This window comes from Apostichopus japonicus, chromosome 13, assembly GCF_037975245.1.
Source record: "Apostichopus japonicus isolate 1M-3 chromosome 13, ASM3797524v1, whole genome shotgun sequence".
Taxonomy (NCBI): domain Eukaryota; kingdom Metazoa; phylum Echinodermata; class Holothuroidea; order Aspidochirotida; family Stichopodidae; genus Apostichopus; species Apostichopus japonicus.
The window spans coordinates 6,984,902-7,007,784 of record NC_092573.1 but is presented as its reverse complement, the minus strand read 5'-3'; the positions used below and the strand labels follow the sequence as shown (position 1 = coordinate 7,007,784).

At 38.4% G+C, this 22,883-nt stretch overlaps 2 protein-coding genes across 6 annotated transcripts in view; one reads left to right on the top strand and one right to left on the bottom strand.

Moving 5' to 3' along the window:
- LOC139978927 (acetylcholine receptor subunit alpha-like 1) overlaps nt 1-11,049 on the top strand; it is a 57,456-nt gene extending 46,407 nt beyond the window's left edge. For all 3 annotated transcript variants that reach the window (XM_071989510.1, XM_071989512.1, XM_071989511.1), the window contains 6 exons: nt 2,304-2,451; nt 4,894-5,033; nt 6,879-6,923; nt 7,424-7,533; nt 8,158-9,148; nt 10,007-11,049. In XM_071989510.1, the coding sequence (XP_071845611.1) occupies nt 2,304-2,451; nt 4,894-5,033; nt 6,879-6,923; nt 7,424-7,533; nt 8,158-9,148; nt 10,007-10,162 (1,590 nt within the window). In that variant the 3' untranslated portion in view covers nt 10,163-11,049. The remainder of the gene's footprint in view (nt 1-2,303; nt 2,452-4,893; nt 5,034-6,878; nt 6,924-7,423; nt 7,534-8,157; nt 9,149-10,006) is intronic.
- Nucleotides 11,050-14,237: 3,188 nt separating this feature from the next.
- Nucleotides 14,238-22,883, bottom strand: part of LOC139978925 (probable E3 ubiquitin-protein ligase HERC1) — a 72,623-nt gene continuing 63,977 nt past the window's right edge. For all 3 annotated transcript variants that reach the window (XM_071989506.1, XM_071989508.1, XM_071989507.1), the window contains exons 63-71: nt 22,333-22,563; nt 21,721-21,893; nt 21,142-21,384; nt 20,833-21,004; nt 20,144-20,224; nt 18,761-18,913; nt 17,865-17,998; nt 16,782-16,953; nt 14,238-15,486 (exon numbers count right to left, since the gene is read on the bottom strand). In XM_071989506.1, the coding sequence (XP_071845607.1) occupies nt 15,298-15,486; nt 16,782-16,953; nt 17,865-17,998; nt 18,761-18,913; nt 20,144-20,224; nt 20,833-21,004; nt 21,142-21,384; nt 21,721-21,893; nt 22,333-22,563 (1,548 nt within the window). In that variant the 3' untranslated portion in view covers nt 14,238-15,297. The remainder of the gene's footprint in view (nt 15,487-16,781; nt 16,954-17,864; nt 17,999-18,760; nt 18,914-20,143; nt 20,225-20,832; nt 21,005-21,141; nt 21,385-21,720; nt 21,894-22,332; nt 22,564-22,883) is intronic.

Below are 22,883 nucleotides of genomic sequence, written 5' to 3'. Positions count from 1 at the left end.
TAGCTGAATATGTACATAATGTTTAATCTTTGCATGGTCCGCGCCGATCGAAGTCTGCCTGTGAATTAAGAACGTAACATTTTCATCTAAGCAGAAGATAATTTATGACGTTATGCACCACCATTTTATTATACTTTATCTAATTGCTACTTTTTCCGAAAACCGTTGAAAAAATCACATCCCCAGCACATCAATCCATTGTAGATGAATGACCGGTTTCTACACGCGATAAATATAGGTATCCCCTGTGTCTATGAAAGGCGATAAAATAAACCTAATCACGTGTGAGGGACGTTTCATAACGTTTAACGTTCAGTTAAATACTTGAAGAGGACCCAGAAACAGCCCCTTCAGATTCTTAGCAGAAACAAATTACCTATAAGAAAAAGAAAATAATAAGTGGAAGTTCCTTCCTATAGCCTCATCTTGTTATATCCTCAACGAGATGGAATGGAGAAGATACTGGCTCCCTGCTGCTCCTCCTCCCCTTCCACTGACGCACCTGTTTCGAGTTGGCATTTCAAGAGAATCTTTACCCTTGACGTGTGTTTTGACGATCTCAAGTGAAATCGCACGAGACAGGGGTACCTCACAAAGACAGCCAGTGAAGACGACCAAAGGAGTTTGTCTTGGCTTGTTCATCAAGATAACTGATTGCGAAGCATCAAATGATATTTGCAGTTGAGCGATAATACGATGCGAAGTTCCTTTGATTAGCGGGATTAAACAGCTTCTAGAGAGCTCATCTTAATGTTGCTCACCCGACAGATCTATCTATATATATATATATATATATATATAGTCCGGTTTATTTGAAGGATTTATTGTGCAATGTGTCGAAGACAACAGTGTCTCGAGCAAAGTATAATCGCGAGAGACAGTTCTAAGAGGATAGACGGGCAGAATACGACCTTCTTGTATGACAATGACAAGTTGTAGACAACTTTACCAGTTCAAATTACGTACGTTAAGTTTGGGAGCAAATTTTGAAAAATCGAAGACACGTCATCAATATTGCTGGAGAACGAGCATAACAATATACAAAAATACATCATCACCTCCACACCTTCACTCCCCTTTTCCACACCTCTTTTGTCACCTTCTTCCCCACTTTACCCCACCTCGTCCCCACTTTACCCCACATCTTTCCCATGCACCCCCACCTCTTTCCCTGCTTTCAGCTGGTGCCAAGATTACCTATGATTACCATGAAATCGACTATAATCCTGAATAGTTCTTACTGGAAATATTTTAGCTTTGATCAGGATCAACTAGGGCTCTCATTATGACATAACAAATAATTAAATAAGCGTGTCATCCAAATCTTACAATTTAACACTTAAAGTAACTGTTCAAACGTTTTATTCGATAAGTAAGGTAAGTCATCTCAAGGCAATGTTAATCATGTTATGTTAGCAAACAGTAGGCTTATCGTATACATTTACATGAAATCGATGAAGTATGACATAGCCAACTGATTGTTGCATAATAACAAAAGCAATATTAGAAGCATCGAAACATTTGTTTCCAGAACTTCTTGAATAGACGCATATCTTGTGATAAAAGTACAACTTAACATTCATCACGCTGCTCTCAATGGCAAATAGATGTCCTTCTTTCTTTGTTCATTATAAATAAAAATTTCCGAAATAAAAATTTAATTGAACCTTTACGGATTGTGGTTTAACCTTAAAAACTACATCAATGTTCTAACTTTCATAAAGAGAGCAAATAATGCATAATTGAAAATGGAAACTCAATTGAATAGGTGTTTCAAGGGGTTTTACTATCACATGATGATGTAGTGACAAAGCAAATGTTACTATACAATAAGCAAGTGTTCAGTAGGAGAATACGACGCAAAAGAATGTCTCCCTCTTACGGCCACATTGTCGACCAATCTGGTATGAGACTTTTAGATATTGAATACTCTCCGTAATGTCAAAGGTAAGAAAAGTTTACACATAATGAAGGATCCGTGTGATCAGTAAAGGCTATACGTAAGCGTCTTTTAAAAAACACTAAGTTTCTTTGCTAATAGTAGGTGATCAATCCCTTTTGAGACACAGATGTCTGAGTGGTTTACGAGTGTTACCAAGAGACTGTCTCCGCTCCCTGACTCGACGGAACACGGTGGTCACTGTTGGTTGCTATGTAAACTCACGTGATTGATGCATCCAATCAGCTACAGACTCGGAAATACATATCTGCAAATTCTACCATGACAAAATAATGCCAACAATTACACTTCGTCAGTTTTTTTAAGTAATATCATTTTACCCATTACTTTTTTTTTTCGATAGGTGAAACGGCGAAGTTATTCAATAGATGTCTGTCAGAGGTGCCGGGAACAGAGGCCTAGCTTGATTAGTCTCTTTCAATGCAGTTTATGCAGCACCGTCAGTATGAAGCTGGTCCTAACTTCCGTTATCCTGTTGGCCTTTGCTCAGGGTAAGTGACACCTGTACGCCCACAGGCAAAGTGACCTTCTATAGTTAAAGGTGACACGCATTACGTACGACATCATGCACAGTTCCATCTTTCATACACACTGGTCACGTGACAGCCTGTGACAATCTGTAATAATATGTACTCATGTTGTGTTGTATTTACGATAATTAGATTGATCACCACGTGACCAGATCACTTGTACTTTGAGGTGTATTATGGAACACATGCCATGTAAACTTTTAAGTGGCACACTCCACATAGCAATCCGACCGAATGGTCTTCAGGTAAAGAGAAAAAAAAAAATAATGACACCCCCCCCCCGGAAGCGAATTTCTTTTTCCTGAACCTTTCGGGCAGTGTACGTGGAGTTTAGCCAATCAGAGCGAGGCTGCGTTGATGACGTACTACTCAGTAAAGATGGTCAGTCGGGTAAATGCGTTGCTTCAATAACATAAGGTGGAAAACGAAGGTCCGCGAGTTCAGGCCCCCGTGTGGATTTTTCCCCCATTTTTCTCATGTCCAAGTAGTTATGTCCAAGTATTATATCATGAATTGAAAATCGATATTATAAGTTATGTCATGGTTTTAGTGCATGGTCATCTTATATATGAAACTCCGAAGATAGTGTGGAGAAAATATATATAGTTTCATTTGTTTATTTTCCTTCTAGATCTTATTAGAGGGAAATCGGTCTCAGTCCCAAAATGTGGTACATCCGTTTTAGGAAAGTTTATCCTAATTTAAAGGCAGATGACTGGCTAGAATAATAGACAAGGGAAACAAATATTCATTCTGGAACAATTTAAAAGAGAGGATTTATTGCATAATAAAACAAGGGCAGTGCTTGCACTCTTATTTACATAAATCGCTCATCAGTTTACAACAAATATTTGGCAGTTTCCACAATGAACCGTTAATTACTGGACCTCGTCTCTCTCAAGGAGTTGCTGTAGGAAAAGTTATTTCATTGCAATCGGACCTCCGTTAGGTCTCCAATTATTAACACATAGAGCAGGATTTTTAATAAATAAACCAATGATAATTTACAAGTAAAGAAAGTCAAATATGTTTTATCTAACTGATGTTAGTCAATTCCTAAACACAGTTCCAGGCGCAGAAAATCAAAATTACAATTAAATACAGGATCAGACAAAGACTTTTTAAAAAATATATGATTAAACGGCCAACTAAAATAACTTTTTTACTTGCAAACAGCAACTTGACGAGTGAGTCAAAATTTAATAATCTTAGCACTATAGCAACAACTTGAAATTCACAGCGATCATACATCGCCGTTTTTCAACAAAGAAACCGATGCAAACGTCACGTAAGTTGTGCACAATGATTCAGTATAATGTTATTAGTGCAAGGCCTACATACCTTAATACTTTCTGTTGTAGTACAACAATGATGTTGACTTATCCAATGTGATTTCCCCACTTCAACATTTGGTAAGCACGTAGAACGTCATCAACACAGCCTCGCTCTGATTGGTTAAACTCCACGTACACTGCCCGAAAGGTTCAGGAAAAAGAAATTCGCCCCCCGGAATACCTATATTCCGATGTTGCCAAACAAGATTTGGTGTTAGCTTGTAAATACACAGCTGGGGTACATGTAGTGCAAACCTTGAGGTAATCATGGACCTGACCACTTTGGGCCAGTAAAGACCTGCATATAGGCAGTTTGTTACCTATGGGTAAAGAGGCTTGTTTATACAAGTGTTGGAAACTTTGGGCTCTACAATTGCGGGTGTCATGAATAGCCAACATGTCAGTTTTTGCAAGAATTTAAATATTACAAATTACTTCGCAAGACCTACTAAGTTAGTCCATTATAGAGTATACATACATTATGCATGTTATACCCATATATACCCAGAAATGACCGGCCACCTTAAAATGTGTTGGATGTGCCTAAGCGATGTGAGTACTCTTGTCCTTAAATTGGGGTAATTTATCGGTTTACTCTAAAAATAGTCTGGAAAGCTAGAATATTAAAACACATAAAGTTGACAGCATTGTAAGTTAAGCAGTCAAATCGAAGATGGGGTATTTTTAGACAGACATAATTAATGTTTACCTAAACTACACATATTTGTCTAAAATGTATAATTGTAGTATAGCCATTTCTAAAGAGCTCGTCTAAACATCAACAGGCAAAGAGGACATATATATATACATCTTTTTGACAGACAAAAGCCCATCTTTCCCATGAGCGCCATCAATTTGCATTTATTGTAAGTGATTCATTTGTCACAGTTAAAACTGACCCGAGATTTTATAACAAAGAGTGATGATAATAGTATCAATATTCTCCAATTGATTAATATATATTAATCGATCGATATATGCGGAAACGTCACTACTATAACAGCCAATCAGCATAGATACAATATTAAAGCAACATGTTATTCATCTTTTAAAATGTCTTTCTTAATAGGTTGCTGCTCATCGGAGAAAGAAGAGGAATTATTCCGTAAACTATTCTCTAATTACAACCGCCTTATCCGCCCTGTCGCAAACAATTCCGATATACTGGACGTATCGTTTGGACTAACTATGTCACAGCTAATTGACGTGGTAAGTACATCTTATATGTTGCATGTATTACAGATAATGAACCAAACCCGTTCAGCCCTACTAAACAGGTTTCATTATAAATATAACCTGTATCCTCTGAACTGAATTGGTTCCCTTAAGTATAAAGTTGATAACGACCAGTTTTGTTTGACAATTTTGTGCAGTGAAGAAGAAAATCGAAACCAAACTATACCGTACTTATCAACAAGGGCGTAGGAACCGGGGGGGGCTGGGGGGCGCCAGCCCCCCAGTGAAAAATGTGGAGGGGCGGAAGTATCATTCCGCCCCCCCCGGTTCGCAAGTCAGAAAACCCCTTTTTCATTTCCAAATGAGAAAAAAAAATCTCATTTGGAGCACCAAATTGCATCTAAGGCCAGGTGAAAATACAAAATTAAGTTTACAAAATGGAGTAGGTGTTGAAGTGTGCTATATTGCACCAAATTGCATCTGAGGCCACCTGGAAATGCAAAAAATTCCAAAGGGGAGGGGGACACCCCCTCCCCTTAGACCCCTCCCCCAGGCTGGCCATCAGTCTTCAGCCCCCCCACTCAAAAGTACCTTCCTACGCCACTGCTTATCAAAAATGAAAGATGTTGATATTGCTGTGTTCAAAATCAATCTTTGGGTGCTGATCAGCTGATCGGGACAAAACTATCGGTTGGTTGATACAGGATAGTTATAATCCACATATGTAGCTTGGTCCCAGTAAGTCAGAGAAAGTTTCCATGGATTGGTGATACAGAAGATGAGAGTAAATGATCCCTAGTATGGTGTACCACCCAAGCCGAAAAGGTGTGAGCTTATATTTGTTCTTAACGTGTAGCATATTATGCATTTATATGCCAGGGTGTTATAACACACTAACACGTGTTATGTTTTGGGAGCATGTGAGAGCTAGATATGTTAAAGATACAATACAGTAAATCGTAGTGGTATTATATATATATATATATATATTTTTTTTTATTTTTTTTTTTATTTTTTTATATAATATAAAATATTTTTTTATTTTTTATATTTTTATATATTTTTTTAACACAGGCCGCAATAAAATGTGCCTCTAGCATAACACGTGTTATCATGTTATAACACAGATGCATATAAATGCGCAATATATTCAAGTCGAAAACGCTATTATAAGCAACTGTACAATTCGGTTCGGGTGGGTGTACACAATGAAAGTCACCATTGTGACATCGTCAGTGACGTAACCAGATTATAAATCCATGAAATGAATGCCTTTATATTGAGGAAGGTTGGGTAAGGGATCGTAAGTTCTATGGCTGTCTGGTCTCCGGATCGGAAGGTTTGTGGCAGTGTGTATAAGTACAGTGGCGAGTCTTTTACCTCTCGAAAAGATATGAGTATTGATTTCTGTAAAACACAATGATTAGCTAAAGGGTTCGCCTATGTATTGATAATGTTCCGATTGTACTGTATATTGAAAAGCGAAAAAATTAGTCTACAATGTCAATATCCCGGTGATACACAAAGTAGAATTTTGGTCTTATTGAAATGTTGCGTAAAAGAAGTGTCATTTTAATCTATTAAAGCCAATTTGTTGTTTTTGTTTTATAAATTTAAATATTAGAAAAGTCACAAAAATGTGTTTTATGCCCATTTAATTTTTTTTTGTGATAAAATTATATTCAACCAGCAAGTATCTGGAGAGTGTCAGTTTCCATCGCTAAACTAGTTAACTTTGGTGGGTGAACTTAGCTTGTATATTCCCCATTAGGGTGACCGTAAAGGTACGAAGTGTGCATACAAAATAGCCCGTCGTCCCCATTCCATAATTTCAGTTCATTCAACCTTTTCTCAAATGTTTGTCTTCTCATAATACAGGATGAAAAAAATCAGATTATGACAACGAACGTGTGGTTAAAACACGTAAGTAGTAGCTACCGACATTACGTTACAGCGTGCCGATTTATTTTCGTTTTCGTTTTTGCTTTTATTTTTATTTTTACAATTTTGGAATATACATATGTCTGATAATATGTTAGTCATACTGTGAAGTTGGGCTGACGTCTAAGAATTCAAAGGGCGGGGAGGGGAGGACAAGGCGGGGGGAGGGGAAGAGAAGGGGTGAGGGGAAGACGGGGAGGGGGAAGAGAAGGGGTGAGGGGAAGGCGGGGAGGGGGAAGACGGGGAGGGGGGCGGGCCAGGATTGGCGGGGAAAGGAGGAAGAGAGCGGAGGGGACAGGCGGAAGGGAGAGCTATAATGTCAATTCTTTAAATGTTTGTCCAGCAACGCAAGGTTTCGAGATTGTGCCTTTATATATATATACTTTATGTAGGGAGAAGGGAAGGGGACAGGGAGGGAGGGGGTTACTGAATTATCACCAAACACTGTCTTAAACTTGTTCTTTGTTTATTTTTTTGTATAGGGTTGGAATGATACGAAGTTACAATGGGATGAAGACCTCTACCCTGGTTTGAATATACTCAGAGTTCCATCTAATATCATTTGGCTTCCAGATATCGTGCTCTTCAATAAGTGAGTTTATTTACTTTGGTTCTTCCGTTTCACAAGGGAGCTGTTTAGAGAAGTAGTAGCAACTACCTGGTTCCAATGTATACAATGATACTTCAGCATGTCTTCTGGTGATGCTTTGAATTCAATTCGGTAATTTTTTGAGTGGTTGACCAGTATACTAGTATACATGCATGTGGATGAGTTTAAATACATAATAATGCTGCATATTAGATGTTATGGGGGAATCAGCCCCAAATTATGAAACATATATAGAAAAGCACTCTTTATTTATAAATAAAATTAATAAACTCGTTCCCAAACCCATGTGAGTTAGTTTGCGGAGAACAAGAAAGTATCGTTGGTGAAACACAATCAGATTACATATCTTGTCAAAATTGATATAGCTCTCAGACCTGTTAAATAAAATATTTGTTCACACGCATGCCACCTTGAGAATAGCAATTTAAATTACCATTAGTCTGCACAAAGCCCCAAATTGAATATAAAGAACAAATGGACCACGTCTGTTACATTTTCGTCCGTCTTGTTAAGACGTATCAAAAACACTTTGTTGTACATATACATTTAGAGATTAAGTATATATATATCTATATATATATATATATATGTTTACTTTCTTCGCAGCGCTGATGGAAAGTACGAGGTAACATTGATGACCAAGGCCCTGGTCTACCCGTCTGGTTACATCTACTGGCTCCCACCTGCCATTTATAAAAGTTCATGCACCATCGATGTCAGATATTTTCCATTCGACAGGCAAGTCTGTATCATGAAATTCGGGTCTTGGACTTACGACGGCCACCTACTCAATCTAGTTATGATGAACCACGAAGTAGCGCTGGAGGATTATTGGGAGAGCGGAGAATGGGACGTCGAGGAGACCCCGGCCACGAGACACCGCAAAAACTACAAGTGTTGCGACAACCTCTTTGTGGATATCACCTTTAACGTCACCATCCGTAGGAAGCCGTTGTTTTATACAGTCAATCTCATCATACCGTGCGTGCTCATATCTTTCTTGACAGTGCTCGTTTTTTACCTGCCCTCGGATTCCGGGGAGAAGATCACCCTGTGTATATCCGTGCTGCTGGCTCTCACTGTGTTCCTCTTGCTGATCGCGGAGATCATCCCTCCGACCTCGCTGCTTATCCCTTTAATCGGTCGCTATCTTCTCTTTACGATGGTACTCGTCACGTTATCCATCGTGATAACTGTCATAGTGTTGAATATTCATTACCGCTCACCTGCCACTCACGTGATGAAACCCTGGGTCCGGAAAGTCTTCTTGGAGTTTTTCCCGCCCCTTCTCTGCATGAAGAGACCAAAGCAATCGGCGACTGTCCGAAGGGAGAAAGACAAGGCGTTCTTCGAGATGAGGGAGATGTCACGGGATGTTGAATCGATACGTAACAACGGTACGAGGGAAAGTTACGAGAACCATCACCAGGCAGGAACCAAATTGAGAACGTTGTCGGACGACCTCGGTGTCGGGGAATCGGACGGTGCGAGGAGCAGTAGAGGAGACAGGTACCAATACTCCAAGGAGCTACGTCATGCCAGTGATGGAGTCAAGTTTATAGCCAATCACATGAGGGATGAAGATGCATACACAGAGGTTTGTTCTCTCTCTTTCTCCCTCCCTCCAATTCTAGACTCATGATGTAACGACGTAACGTAGGGATGAGGGCTCGCCCAAGGGTGTGCATGAGGCAAAATAGGGGAGATGTGTGGTTGAGATTGGACACGATTTTGGTCCTCTGCAATTTTGGAGACACAGGATTTTTAACATAGTTGATTTTATGTAACTTCATGTAGTTGAAATTGTTTCTAGCCTTGGCAGACAGCATGGATTACTCTCTCTTCTATTCATCCGTGCTATCATACTGCTGAACACACACCCCCTCCCCACCCCCCATCCCCACCCCATCCCCAATTTCTCACTTTACATTCGGGAAGTGTGGCCCTGGATGTTCAATACTTTTCCAAAATGGTTAGCTCCACAAAGTTGGTTTGCTAAGTGTACACAATAAGGTGTATTTGACTAAACAGAATTCGATGGCGTAGTCAAGATTTTGATTCAGAATTAATTGGAATGAGCTGCAGCTGTATTGCTGTCTGGCTGCGAGAGTAGCAGTGTGCTTTCTCAACATATAACAGTAAATAGTGCATTGTGATGGGTGCGTGTGATAGCTTAGAGTTCTCATACGAAACTGACTATAAAATAAATAGCTGTCAAATATTAACACTTGGTTGCCCCCAAGATGCCTCCCTCCACCCCCCCCCCCCGGCTTCCTCCACATTTTAAATAAAAATGTAGACATGATTTTATTTTGTTTGTGTATTTATCCTCAATGCAAGTTTCCGCTTTTTATGTTGTTCTCTTAAAGTGAAAACTTCAACCAATCGGGCAAATTGTAACGTCCTCTTCTATCAATCAAGCTTACGACTTATCTACCTTTCTCATCTTGTTCAGGTTACTGAGGACTGGAAGTATGTTGCTATGGTAATTGACCGGATTTTCCTGTGGATATTCTTCATCTGTGTAATTTCTGGTACGAGTGGAATCATATTATCAGCACCATTGTTATTCGAGCCCTCAAGACCACAGGCGAGATCGGAAAATGCGTAGAACCGTTGAGACTACCAGATCGTAGACGTGAATGATCATTCGTTTGAACTAATGAGGGCTATCGTTGTTAAACGGCACCTATACTTGATATGAGCGCAGCTTGTTAACTGGCAGCTGGAAATGTTGAGGATTATAGTTAGTCTCAAGTCTTGTTGGATGTCGAAGACGAAAAGCATTCTCTCGTCTTTCGAGGGTGTACCAGTCTTAAAATCAGTGTCTGCTAGTACACAGCAGACTGATGCATACCGATTCCGGTAACACACTCTGCCAGTGAAGGTGACGATGATGACGATGAAGATGACTTCCGGTTGAGGACAATACGTCTTAGTTTAATCTGGTTAATATAACTGGTTCTTGACTTACAACTTACTAGTTAATATTAGTGTACTGGACAGAAAAAAAAAACTACTGAAAAAGTTTGTGATATGTCAAGATAATGCAGTTTTATTTTAGACTAAAGTATGAAATAGATCATGTAAAAATAAGTTAGTAGATCTATTTTAAACTTAAGAGCCAATTGTTCAAATTATAACTCACGAATATAATCTTGAAGGTTTCTATTTTTTTTTAATTTCTTTTAATAACTTATAGAATATTGAAAGTTTCCAAAAGTACCGGAAAATGTTCTTTATCCATAGAATTATCAGCATACCTTATTGAGGCTCAAAGTACATCATGAAATGGGGTGTTAGAAAAACAAAAAGATTCTTATTGACTCTACCGCAGTTTCACCATAGGGTGACCGTTTCGCGGGCATTTGATGCATACTTGGAAGGAAATGCAAACGATTATTAGAAATGTGATTTTCTTGCAACGTGACAATCAGTCTCCAAGCAAGATGGCGGAATATCCATTGAAAATTCAACCCCCCCCCCCAAAAAAAACAATGACTGTTGTTAAGAAAACCTGGACCCAAACAGACCCAGCTAAGTTGATGGTTCGAACATGAACAATGCTTCGCCATGGACATGATTAATGGAGACCAAGTGTTATATGATATTCACTCTATATGAAAGATATCATTTGTCCATTTGATATTTCTTGGCAAATATCGACCCCAATACAAAGAACCAAAGTCATCGTTCTAATTCTGCTGAGATATCGCATCTTCGTTATAAAAGGCGCCAATTAACTTAATTTGCTAGCGCCCTCTATTGGCTGGATCCTTTGAGTGCGCCCCGAATTACCAAGATTTGTCTGGTACAAAGGGCGGTATAAATATATACATATATATTTGTATATAGAACTATACACAAATTTGACTTTGTAAATAAGTATTTACCATGATATAAACAGAATGGGTGTATAGCCATTGTTCGTTATTCTATATTTGTATTTAAGGCATGCTATTATTGTTTTCAATGTTTAAGTTTGCTTTCTTGTATTATATTCTGTGTATTCCTTGTGAGATATGGAAGGATTAGTTCCGAATTATTATCTCTTTATTGACCATAGCTGTATTTTGATGCACTTCCCTTCAATATGAGCAAGCATTTATAATGCACCTTCCAAACGGTGCGGGTTTTGTGCCAACCAAAGTTCGAATGAGAATGTGTTACAACAAGTGAGGGTTAATTCTTCATTTTAGGAGCCTATATTAAGAAATTATTCAACACTGCCTATACACTTTAGATAGGCACGATAACATGCAATCTTCCAATTTGTTCTTCAATCTCCTTGATTTCTGCAGTTTGATTTGTTGGTCCAAGAAGAAAATATTAACTATACATAATTATCATAACAATTAACACTGCATTATAAAGTAACAATAGGCAGTGTTAGCACCTAGACAGCAGTGAGGCTTGCTGGCGTCATTATCTCGACGTTCAAATCATTTCTCCTCCTTACAGCCAACAACGCACACACTGCTAGGGTGCTACACCCCCTCCCCTCCCCCTCGTGGGGATTTTAATCATTGTTTTGAAATGAATGTGTAATGTATAGGTCATATATGGGTTATTGTATAGGACATCCAAAGACGATGGTGTCGCCAAAGTCATGAGTGCAGTGTGTGTGCGTGGGGGGAGGGTGGGTGGGGAGGGTGGGTGGGTGGGTGGGGAGGGGAGGTAGATTGATTTATGGATAGTCTGTCACAAACACACACCGTAAGTGAGAAATATAAAAGGCCAATTTATGGAAATAAAAATGTAAAAATATGGAATAAAATATGGAAATGTATGGAAATAATGATCAGAATTAGATGTTCTGGATGAAATTCATGTTCTGAAAGGCGTCGGAAGAGGGTAGGGTTTAATGTAGGACCTGATATTGGCAGATAAGGTCAAATTCCCTCACCTGATACACAAACATGCCGGTTACCCTAATTCGGCAGGGAAGAGGAAAAGGGGGTGTTGAGAGGGTGGGGAGTTGAGAGGGTGGGGTAGAGAGGGTTGGGTAGAGAGTGGCATTGAGAGGGTGGGGTAGGAGCTCATTTGTGAACTTGTGCATGTCTGAACGGGAGATAATCCTGTGGCGGTTTTACTGGCTGGCTTTTTTGCTCTCTCTATTGTTTCAAATTTCAATCTTATTTGGGATTTAATTTGTGAAGTAAGTCGTGTGGCTTTTCTAGTTATTTTATTCTTCTTGCAAGTTAGTATTGTTGTAATATCTTGTACTATTTAATCATCCTCATATTAACCTACTTTTGGTTTTCTTTTGTAATGATGTAAAAGACTGACTTGATGAGAAACTGGCTTTGCTACTTTCAAGAGTTTTTTAAATGATGTAATCTTCCATCAAAAGGTACATTTGTCATATTTTTCCTTCAATTTTTCTAAACATTTAACATATAATTTGATATTTTTTTACAAGAACTATCACACTTACCACTTGGAACTCACACCATGCCCCCTTAACCCCCCCCCCTCTCCCCCTGACCAAAACAAACATACATGTCTACAATTTTTAGATTCAGAGTAAAGAATGACAGAGTTTCTTGTCAGAGTTTTTCAATATCAATATTATTAAAATATTAACCATTCTGTGGGAGAACAAAACAGGTAAGCTTTGCAAAATCTTTGCAAAATGAGAGACATTAGACACATTGGTTACAGCCTCATGGAAATAATGCTTGGAAAGTTAAAGAATCAAATTCTTACTGGAACAAGGTGGAAAACATGGACAACCCTAAACCTTCGTAAAAGAACAAAAACTCAAATGCTAAGTGTTATTTACACTCTTTGTTATGTTTTCTTGATAAACAAACAAGCATTTAAGATTGAGTGCCTTAACACAACCATGAAGTATAATAATATGTAGGGATTTTAAAATTGTGTCTCCATGGGATATCTGATGCAATTAATTTCAAGGATTAAAAACTTCCAGACATTTACTTCGTACACAATACCATGTAAAAGCACATACATATATCCAAGAATTGGTTGCCTAACCATTTTATCCTTAAGATTTTTATCCTTAAGAAAATTGAATTTTACATACATACATACAAACACCCACAAACATACTATTTATATTGCTGGTTTTTTTGTTTTACATACCTCAAAGCAAAATGTACATCAAATAAACTTACGCAAGGACTTTTATTAAGCAATACTTTATAGACGCTAGCTCACAAATAATTATTTTTACTTGGAAGTATTTGACACAGTTTAACATAAGCACTTCAAATTTACAGCTTAAACAACATCATTGCTTATACAAGGGGCAGTATAGTGGGTGACAGCCCAGAATGCCCATTTGACCCATAGCTAGGCTACCACTTAACTGACTTTAACTCGGTCAGTCACTTCTGAAGCACCTGTTAATATTATGCAAAACACTTTTAAAGCTATTCAAAATTAGCATAGTTTTACCTGGATGATAATGCCAAGGTCACCTGTCCAATCCACAGCACAAACTTCTACACTTAATGGCTAAATAAGAAAACCGAAATTCTCAATACTTTAATAAAAAGGTCTTGTATAAAAAAAGCTAAATTTTAAGATAATCTCAAAATGACCTCAGACTTGTTTTTCTTGTGCACAAAACATCAAGTCAATTGAAACAGTGATACAATCTTCTCTAATTTAAACCCCAAACACTTGGTGCACTACAACAGTGTCAATTGTAATCATGTTTATGATATTTATCAATTTAATTTCATAGAATACTAGCATTACACCTTCACACTCACAAATATCTTCTTCAAGTCAGAAAAAGATCTTAATGAAATATATAAAACTGCTTAAATTATTCCTTTCATACACAAAGTATCTTTTATTGCACCAAACATAAATAAGAGAATTGAAACATTGTCCTTTCCAGTTTCAACAAGTACTCCTTACAAACACTTACTTATCATGTTATGATATGAATATTGAAAGAGAGGGGCTATTGTCAGCAACCAACCAATGAATAAAACCCTGTTATGAATATTTATGATCTTGCAAATTAAAAGCAGATATAATATTATGAATATTCATAAAAAACCAATATTCCTTTTGTCACATAAATTAATTTCCATTTCAATGGTTACTTTTTACAAAAAGAAGAAATATGCCAATTGTAAAAATGTTCCCAAACCTGGATTCTGATAAGAATGTCACTGGTTTATGATTGTTGGTGAACTAAATCACTAGAAAGAATGACTCTTTCTCGGGAATACTGGAGAAATTTTTACTGGCCGATAATCAAATATCATAGAGATACTGACTTTACTAAGTACTTTTAAATCAACTTGGATAACAGGGATGTAACAAGGAGCTGGATGTAAGGGCAAATATCAGATGTACTTTGTTATTATTTGAAGCATTTCACACCAATAGCAATTGTGTAATATTCTTCATTAAAACCTAGCTATCAAACCCATCTACAGTAGTCAGCATAAAATCACACCTCCGAGGCTTCCTTAGGCCTTCACAGCAAGTATTTAGCTAACAAAAGAATATTTTTTGCCAAACAATACAACACTTTCAAGAGAGATTATACAGATCTACAAGCAAGAAATTATCATAAATTATAAAAGTAACATGTAGAACATGAATGTGTTTTTAACTTTAGCTGACCTTTGACAATGTTGGTAGATACAGAACATCTTGATGGTTTGAAACAGTAAAATGTTAGAGTGTTCACCTCTCCTTTAGCTAAGGTTGCTGTTCCTTCCTCAACCGACCTCTTGACTAAACACTGTATTTCCTTCATGCAAATTCCGTGTCCGACAGATTACCGTTCTCTGCATTCCTTGACAGCATGTAGTTATCCATGTCTATTGAGCGACAGTTACAGATCGCATATCTTAGTTTGTCTGCCATCACAAGCTGGCTGGAGTACGGTGGGAGACGCAGTTGAAAGAAGCAAGTCTGTGCAGTGGGTAGGCTGTCCATTGGCTAAAGAAGTAAACACATCAAAGATAATATAACAAAGTATCAAACTATATAATAATAATAACAATGAAACACTTCAAATCATCTCTGTACCACATACATATATGTTCTTCAAATCATAATTTAGGAACGTTTTGTTATAAACATTGAAACCTTTTTTTTGAGGTCTGTTGAATTTTGCAATCAGACTTGAGGTATTTTAAGTCAAATGATAAATTACGATTACTTTATGATTTTGAGCTTAGACAAACTTCTTGTTGACAACAGTTTCATATTTATCAATTAAGTAAATTATGGGCTTTCATACAATTATTAGCTATTGTGGGGAACAAAATGTCACTTTACTTTAAACGAGGTACTGCCTCCTACCTTTAGGGGAGAGGTACTGCCTCCTACTTTAGCCTCCTACCTTAAGGGGAGAGGTACTGCCTCCTACCTTTAGGGGAGAGGTACTGCCTCCTACTATAGCCTCCTACCTTAAGGGGAGAGGTACTGCCTCCTACCTTTAGGGGAGAGGTACTGCCTCCTACTTTAGCCTCCTACCTTAAGGGGAGAGGTACTGCCTCCTACCTTTAGGGGAGAGGTACTGCCTCCTACTTTAGCCTCCTACCTTAAGGGGAGAGGTACTGCCTCCTACCTTTAGGGGAGAGGTACTGCCTCCTACTTTAGCCTCCTACCTTAAGGGGAGAGGTACTGCCTCCTTCCTTTAGGGGAGAGGTACTGCCTCCTACCTTAAGGGGAGAGGTACTGCCTCCTACCTTTAGGGGAGAGGTACTGCCTCCTACCTTTAGGGAAGAGGTACTGCCTCCTACCTTAAGTGGAGAGGCACTGCCTCCTACCTTTTGGGGAGAGGCACTGCCTCCTACCTTTAGGGAAGAGGTACTGCCTCCTTCCTTTAGGTATAGGATTATAAATCAGACTACTTCTTTCAAATTTATTTACATTAATCCTACATGGTTACAATTACTAGTGAATTTACATTTTCAAAAGATCTTCCTTTGAGACCAATGGAATATAGCAGAACTTATCAAGGAACTCTAAAGTGAAACCATGAAATCATGAAACCACATGGCACGGCAATGTAATATAGCAGAACTCATCAAGGGTTTCTTAAGTGAAACCATGAAATCATTACACCACAGGCACCAATGGAATATAGCAGAACTCATCAAGGGATTCTAAAGTGAAACCATGATATCATGAAACCACACGACACCAATGGAATATAGCAGAACTCATCAAGTGATTCTAAAATGTCTCTAAAACAAGAAAGAAGGCCATTATATCATTCTGCTCACCTTATCCACTCTCATGATTTGAAACCTTTGAGATATATCAGCAACACTCGCTGGTAGTCTGGAGCGACCGGACACAAAGCGCATGAATAATACCCTCTCTTCATCGGTAAACTGCTCAAGAGCCTGCCACAACCACTGAATCACGTGGTGGTTTTCATCAACTTCTCGATATCTTGACAGAGACAAAAAAATATTAATAACTGGTGCAAGCAGTCTGAATTATTAGTTCGTTTGCTTCATCTAGAAATTTTACGTAGTAAATCATGCAGGATTTATAAAGAGATTGGTGATTGGAGGCGAATGAATGGAAGAGTCAACAACATGGTCAAGGCAAGTTGGACGCAACACTCACATGAAGAATGCAATAATAGAGGTAAGAGTATCATTTATCAAGGCAAGGTGGACGTAACACCCTCATGAAGAATGAAAATAATAGAGGTTATACTAAGGTGACCATATTTGCCTGACTGGAATCAGGGACATTTATTGCGTGACTGATATGGGGGAGAGGTCTAAGGGGAGGGGGTGGAAAATTTTCAAGTGCCTAAGGTGCTTAGATGTAAAATGGCGATACTTAGAAGCACTTTTTGAATCAATTTTGTTTTCAAAAATGTAGCTTCTTTCTTAGATGAAATTTACTTACTTTACGAAAGAGTGCTAGGCTAGATCGATCTAGCATATTGCACTTTACACTGGCCCACCTGAAATACTGGTTAGCTCCGTTCTGCGACTGCACACTTGACTAAATTTTGTTTTTACAATTATTTGACTAATAATGTGGGATATTTTCGAAATTCCTGAACATTTTGACAAATCGGGGACATTTTCGGGAACACTTGTTCATCGGGGACAGCACACTGTAATCGGCGACTGTCCCTAAAATCAGGGACGTCTGGTCACCTTAGGTTATCCTATCATTGATCAAGGTAAGGTGGACATAACACCCTCATGAAGAATGAAATAATAGAGGTTAGAGTATCATTCATCACTGACTGAATCTTTTGGTACTCTCAAAGGATAACTCATCTATTCTTATATTGAATTCAATAGTAATCTCAAATGTAAGAGACTGGTTCTAGTTACCTGACAACCCTTTTAAGAACTTCGATTGATATGTTTGGCATTCCACAGACCATCTTCTCGAGATGCTTGGAGGTAACTAGTGAAATGAGAGGTACTGGTATTAGCCAAGACATTCCCTCTCTGATGGCAACAATCTGTAAGAAACGTTGATGTATATAAAAAAAAATAGCTGTTATTTAATCTAGGAATGAATGAAACTAATAGGATCAATACAAGATATTGTAATCAATGGTACTGGGTATACAAACTTGATGCAAACATGGACACAACTGTCCCACATAGGACATGTATCATGCTAACCTGTGGCAACGGTAAAGAGTTCACAGTGAGGTAACCATTAATAGCAGTAATTTGTTTAATACTGTCTGTAATATTATCTCTTCTTTTCCTGATCTGTTGCAATGTTGACTCTTGTACAAGAATTTATTGGAAGCATTATGAGCTGGAATATCTACGGATATCTGGACCAAGCAATGGTTTACTATTCGTGCGGTAGTAGCTGGAATATCTACGGATATCTGGTCCGACCAATGGTTTTTTATTCGTGCAGGAGCTGGAATATCTATGGATATCTGGACCAACCAATGGTTTGCTATTCGTGCAGTAGGAGCTAGAATATCTACTGATATCTGGACCGACCAATGGTTTGCTATTCGTGCAGTAGGAGCTGGAATATCTACAGATATCTGAACCAACCAATGGTTTGCTATTCGTGCAGTAGGAGCTGGAATATCTACTGATATCTGGACCAACCAATGGTTTGCTATTCGTGCAGTAGGAGCTGGAATATCTACGGTTATCTGGACCAACCAATGGTTTGCTATTCGTGCAGTAGGAGCTGACTAAGACCACTATAAATTCCCAAGGGACTTAACAAGAAGTTAACAATAAATTACCTGCTGATTCATCTCGTTGAGTCTGAAAGACAAAGCTCTTTCCACATACTCTTTACGGTTATTGTAGGTCAATGGTATGCTACGTCCACCTGGAACAATCGGAACAAATCGACCGTCAGCGCTCTGACCTTCAAACCACTCCAGGGGTACAAACTGAAGAGAAATTATAAAATCATCAAATTAATCATTCATCCTAAAAGTAAAGAGGAGAGCCTAAGGGTTGGAGAAATGGGAGTTCCAAAAACTAGGCTGCATAATAAATTATTTAAATTTAAAATTTAACAGGGACCAGTTTAATATACTTCTGTTTTTGGAATAGTTATCAGAAATCAGTCCCATATTTGGCCAAAGGCACTTCCAATATTTCATTTCTTGTTTACATATCGCAGACTTCCAAGTTTTTATTAAGATGGGAACTGTCTGTCTAACTACCATACTTACACATATGGGGACTGTCTGTCTACCTGCCATATTTACATGGGAACTTTTGGTCTACCTGCGATATTACATAGATGGGGACTGCATGTCTACCTGACATTATTTACATACATGACATAATCACTGTCATTTTCACATTGCAAAAATACAGTCAAAACAAATCTGTCTGTCTGTCTACCTACCATATTTACGTGGGGACTGTCTGTCTACCTACCATATTTACGTGGGGACTGTCTGTCTACCTACCATATTTTACGTGGGGACTGTCTGTCTACCTACCATATTTTACGTGGGGAATGTCTGTCTATCTACCATATTTTACATGAGGACTGTCTGTATATCTACCATATTTTTCATGGGGACTGTCTGTCTATCTACCATACTTTACGTGGGGACTGTCTGTATATCTACCATATTTTACGTGGGGACTGTCTGTCTATCTACCATATTTAACATGAGGACTGTCTAAGTACCATATTTAACATGAGGACTGTCTGTATATCTACCATATTTTACATGGGGACTGTCTGTCTACCTACCATATTTTATGTGGGGACAGTTTGTCTATCTACCATATTTTACATGGGGACTGTCTGTCTACCTACCATATTTACATGGGGACTGTCTGTCTACCTACCATATTTACAGGGGAACTGTCTGTCTACCTACCATATTTACATGGGGACTGTCTGTCTACCTACCATATTTACAGGGGACTGTCTGTCTACCTACCATATTTACATGGAGACTGTCTGTCTATCTACCATATACCTGGTGACTCTCTACCTACCATATTTACATTGGGAGTGTCTACCTACCCTATGAGATAGATATCATTCTGTCTCCAGGTACAGGACAAACATTTTACTGTAAACAAACTAGCCTGAATTACACTGGCACCTGTTCAAACACAATCTCCCAGTTACAAAACTACAGCCAGATTACCTCACTGAATGTTTCTTCCGTCACGCCGCTCTTGTGAATGTCTCGGATGCTTCTCAACAGCTGGACGAAGGAGAAGTCGACCTGTAACGATGAAAAATAAACAAGAATATGAAACCCAACATGAAGAAGAAATCACAGATTGGTTTAGATTGCCCATTGCATCATGTTTTGATGTCCAATAGTAGGAATGATGATAGTTCAGTCTTTTGTTGATGTCACTCTTTACCCTTTTAAAGCACTAGCATACTTTTAGAGTCAACTTTACAAGTTTTAATATTTTCAAGTTTCAAGAAAATTGTATTGTGAAATATACCATTTCTTGGACTAGTGGAACTGCTACACAGTGAAAGATTAGGAATGATTCTACACACTGGCTGATGATCTATCCCAATCCACTGGATTAAAATATTAAACGACAGCTGACAGCAATAAAACAATTTAAAAGAGAATTCCTGATAAAGACAATATACTGTTTTGCTGCAACCATTCAACTTGTCTCTAAATTTCAAGACACAAAAGCACGACAGATATTTCCTGTTAAACATTGCTCCAATCACTTTATGTCTCAAGCAAACCATCCTAGTGAGGACCTTTATTTAAGCACTACAGCATTTTTAATCAAATTTTACATTGTATTACATTTTTACATGTCATGCAAACATGAAGAGTATTCAAATTGATATTTTTACCTCTTCTAAATCTTCTACTGTCAGAGGCATTCCCACCAGTTGTTTCCAGACTATCGGTGCTAGGTGAAGATCTAAGGGTTTCTTCGTTCGTATAGCGACTCCAAACAGAATGCCAAGAAATTTAAACAGAGATAAACTCTCCTCGGAACACGCCGATGGATTCAGTAGAAACCTGACATATAGAAATAAATGATATTATCCTGACATATGCAAAACATTAGTGACTCAATAATGTGACAAATATATCACAGTTAACTCAGGTATACTTTGGATAGTCTTAAAATATTCAATATATTGGTGACATATTACCTGTCCCTGTTACTACCGGTGTCTGCCGTGGCATTAGGTGTAGCTATCAGTAATGGTGCCACACCTGTCTGTAGCTCCTGACACATTTCTGTGATGGTGTCGTCAAACACCCCTCCTGCGTCATCTGCTCCTTCCCCAACTAATTTCACTTTCCATGCTCTGGCTGGCAGTCTCAGCTCTGCTGCTTTCATCTTAACCACCTGTTTTGCTATCTGTACAAAGATTGGCTTACACTTTTTTCCCCTAGAAAAAAAGAAAAAAAAAAAGTGAAAATGACATCATATCAAAAGAATCCCGAAACATAAATGGCTTATAACACTAACATTTGAAGGTTTCCTGGCCACCTAAAGCACTATGTTTAATCCACAACAGCAGTGTAAGGTGAAAAAAATCACTTTGTTAGACTTCTCTTCTCACAGAAGTGAACATCTTATCAGGTTAAATCTATTAAGCTTCCTAATCATATATGAAATATATTTATGTCAAAGATGAAGCCAGAGGCAATAGCAATTACAGTCTTCAGAAATAGATCTTCTGAACAGACAAGATAAAAAACTTCACTAAGAGGATATTACTTACCTTGTTGCCAGTCTCTTTACTGTCACTTGAGGTCCATAGTTCTTCCCTTGGACCATGGTTCTCCCGATAGACCGAACCATTGGCAGTGTGTAGACCCTTGGGGCCAGGAGGGGGCGTAGTTGTCCCTCCACAATTCCAGTGACCCCTCTGCTGAATGCTCCTATCTTACATTCCTAGGAGGAAGGAGTAGAATGAAGTGGATGACAATCTAAGTCTATAGAAAGAAATCTGTGTAATGGAATCCATACTAGAAAAACACTTGGAGGAATAAGTGGGTTAGGAAGGTGGAAAAACATTAACAATAACAAAAATAATACAATATCATTTGAATGAAACATCATCATTTTAATAAAACATCATTTTAATAAAACTTTAACAATTCATATAAACCATCACTAAACAAAAAATATGCTACAAAAAGTCCACAAATTGTCGGCTTTAGTCAAACTTTCTTTTCTTTTCCATCTCTATGAAAATCCAGCTTTTGGCAACATTTGAGATCATTTTGGAGGGAGTGAAAACCTCAAGGAAAATAACTTTATAATTTCAGATAATCATAACATCTTAAGCTATTTGGGCCAACACTGATTAACATTGAATGGAGTTCAATACCTGCGCTGGGTTTAGACTGAGCAGTCTCCACGATGCATACATGAGGTCGGAGAAGTGATGCAGTAGGCGAAGACGAGCCCGGATGGAAGGAATGGTCGAGTCCTGGAGACTGGTATACTGGGCAGGAATTCTATCAGGTAGGCCCAGTTGTAGAGGAACAGGGGTACCAGGTATGCGCTGGGGAGGGGGAGGGGCCGTCCAAGCTGTGGAGTGACTCCTACCTGCTGATATCTATTATCACAAAAATAAAGCAAAAGACGAACGGATAAGGGGTAAGGTTTAAGACTAGGTTTATTCCATCAATTGTCAAAACTGATGCAGGAAACTAAATTGTTTGCACAGCACAGCACATCTACAATGCAGAAGATAACTTGAGAGAGGTAAGCCATGGCATTAAATATCAATAGTTACGTCCTGGGGAGGGGCATATCTGGCTATCTACAGAGTTATGTTTACTAAGAGTGGTCACTCCTTTAAACTTCTGCTGCAATCATGATATGACACTCGGGTATAAATAACACAATAAAGGCTGTGGGTACATTTTGGTGCTT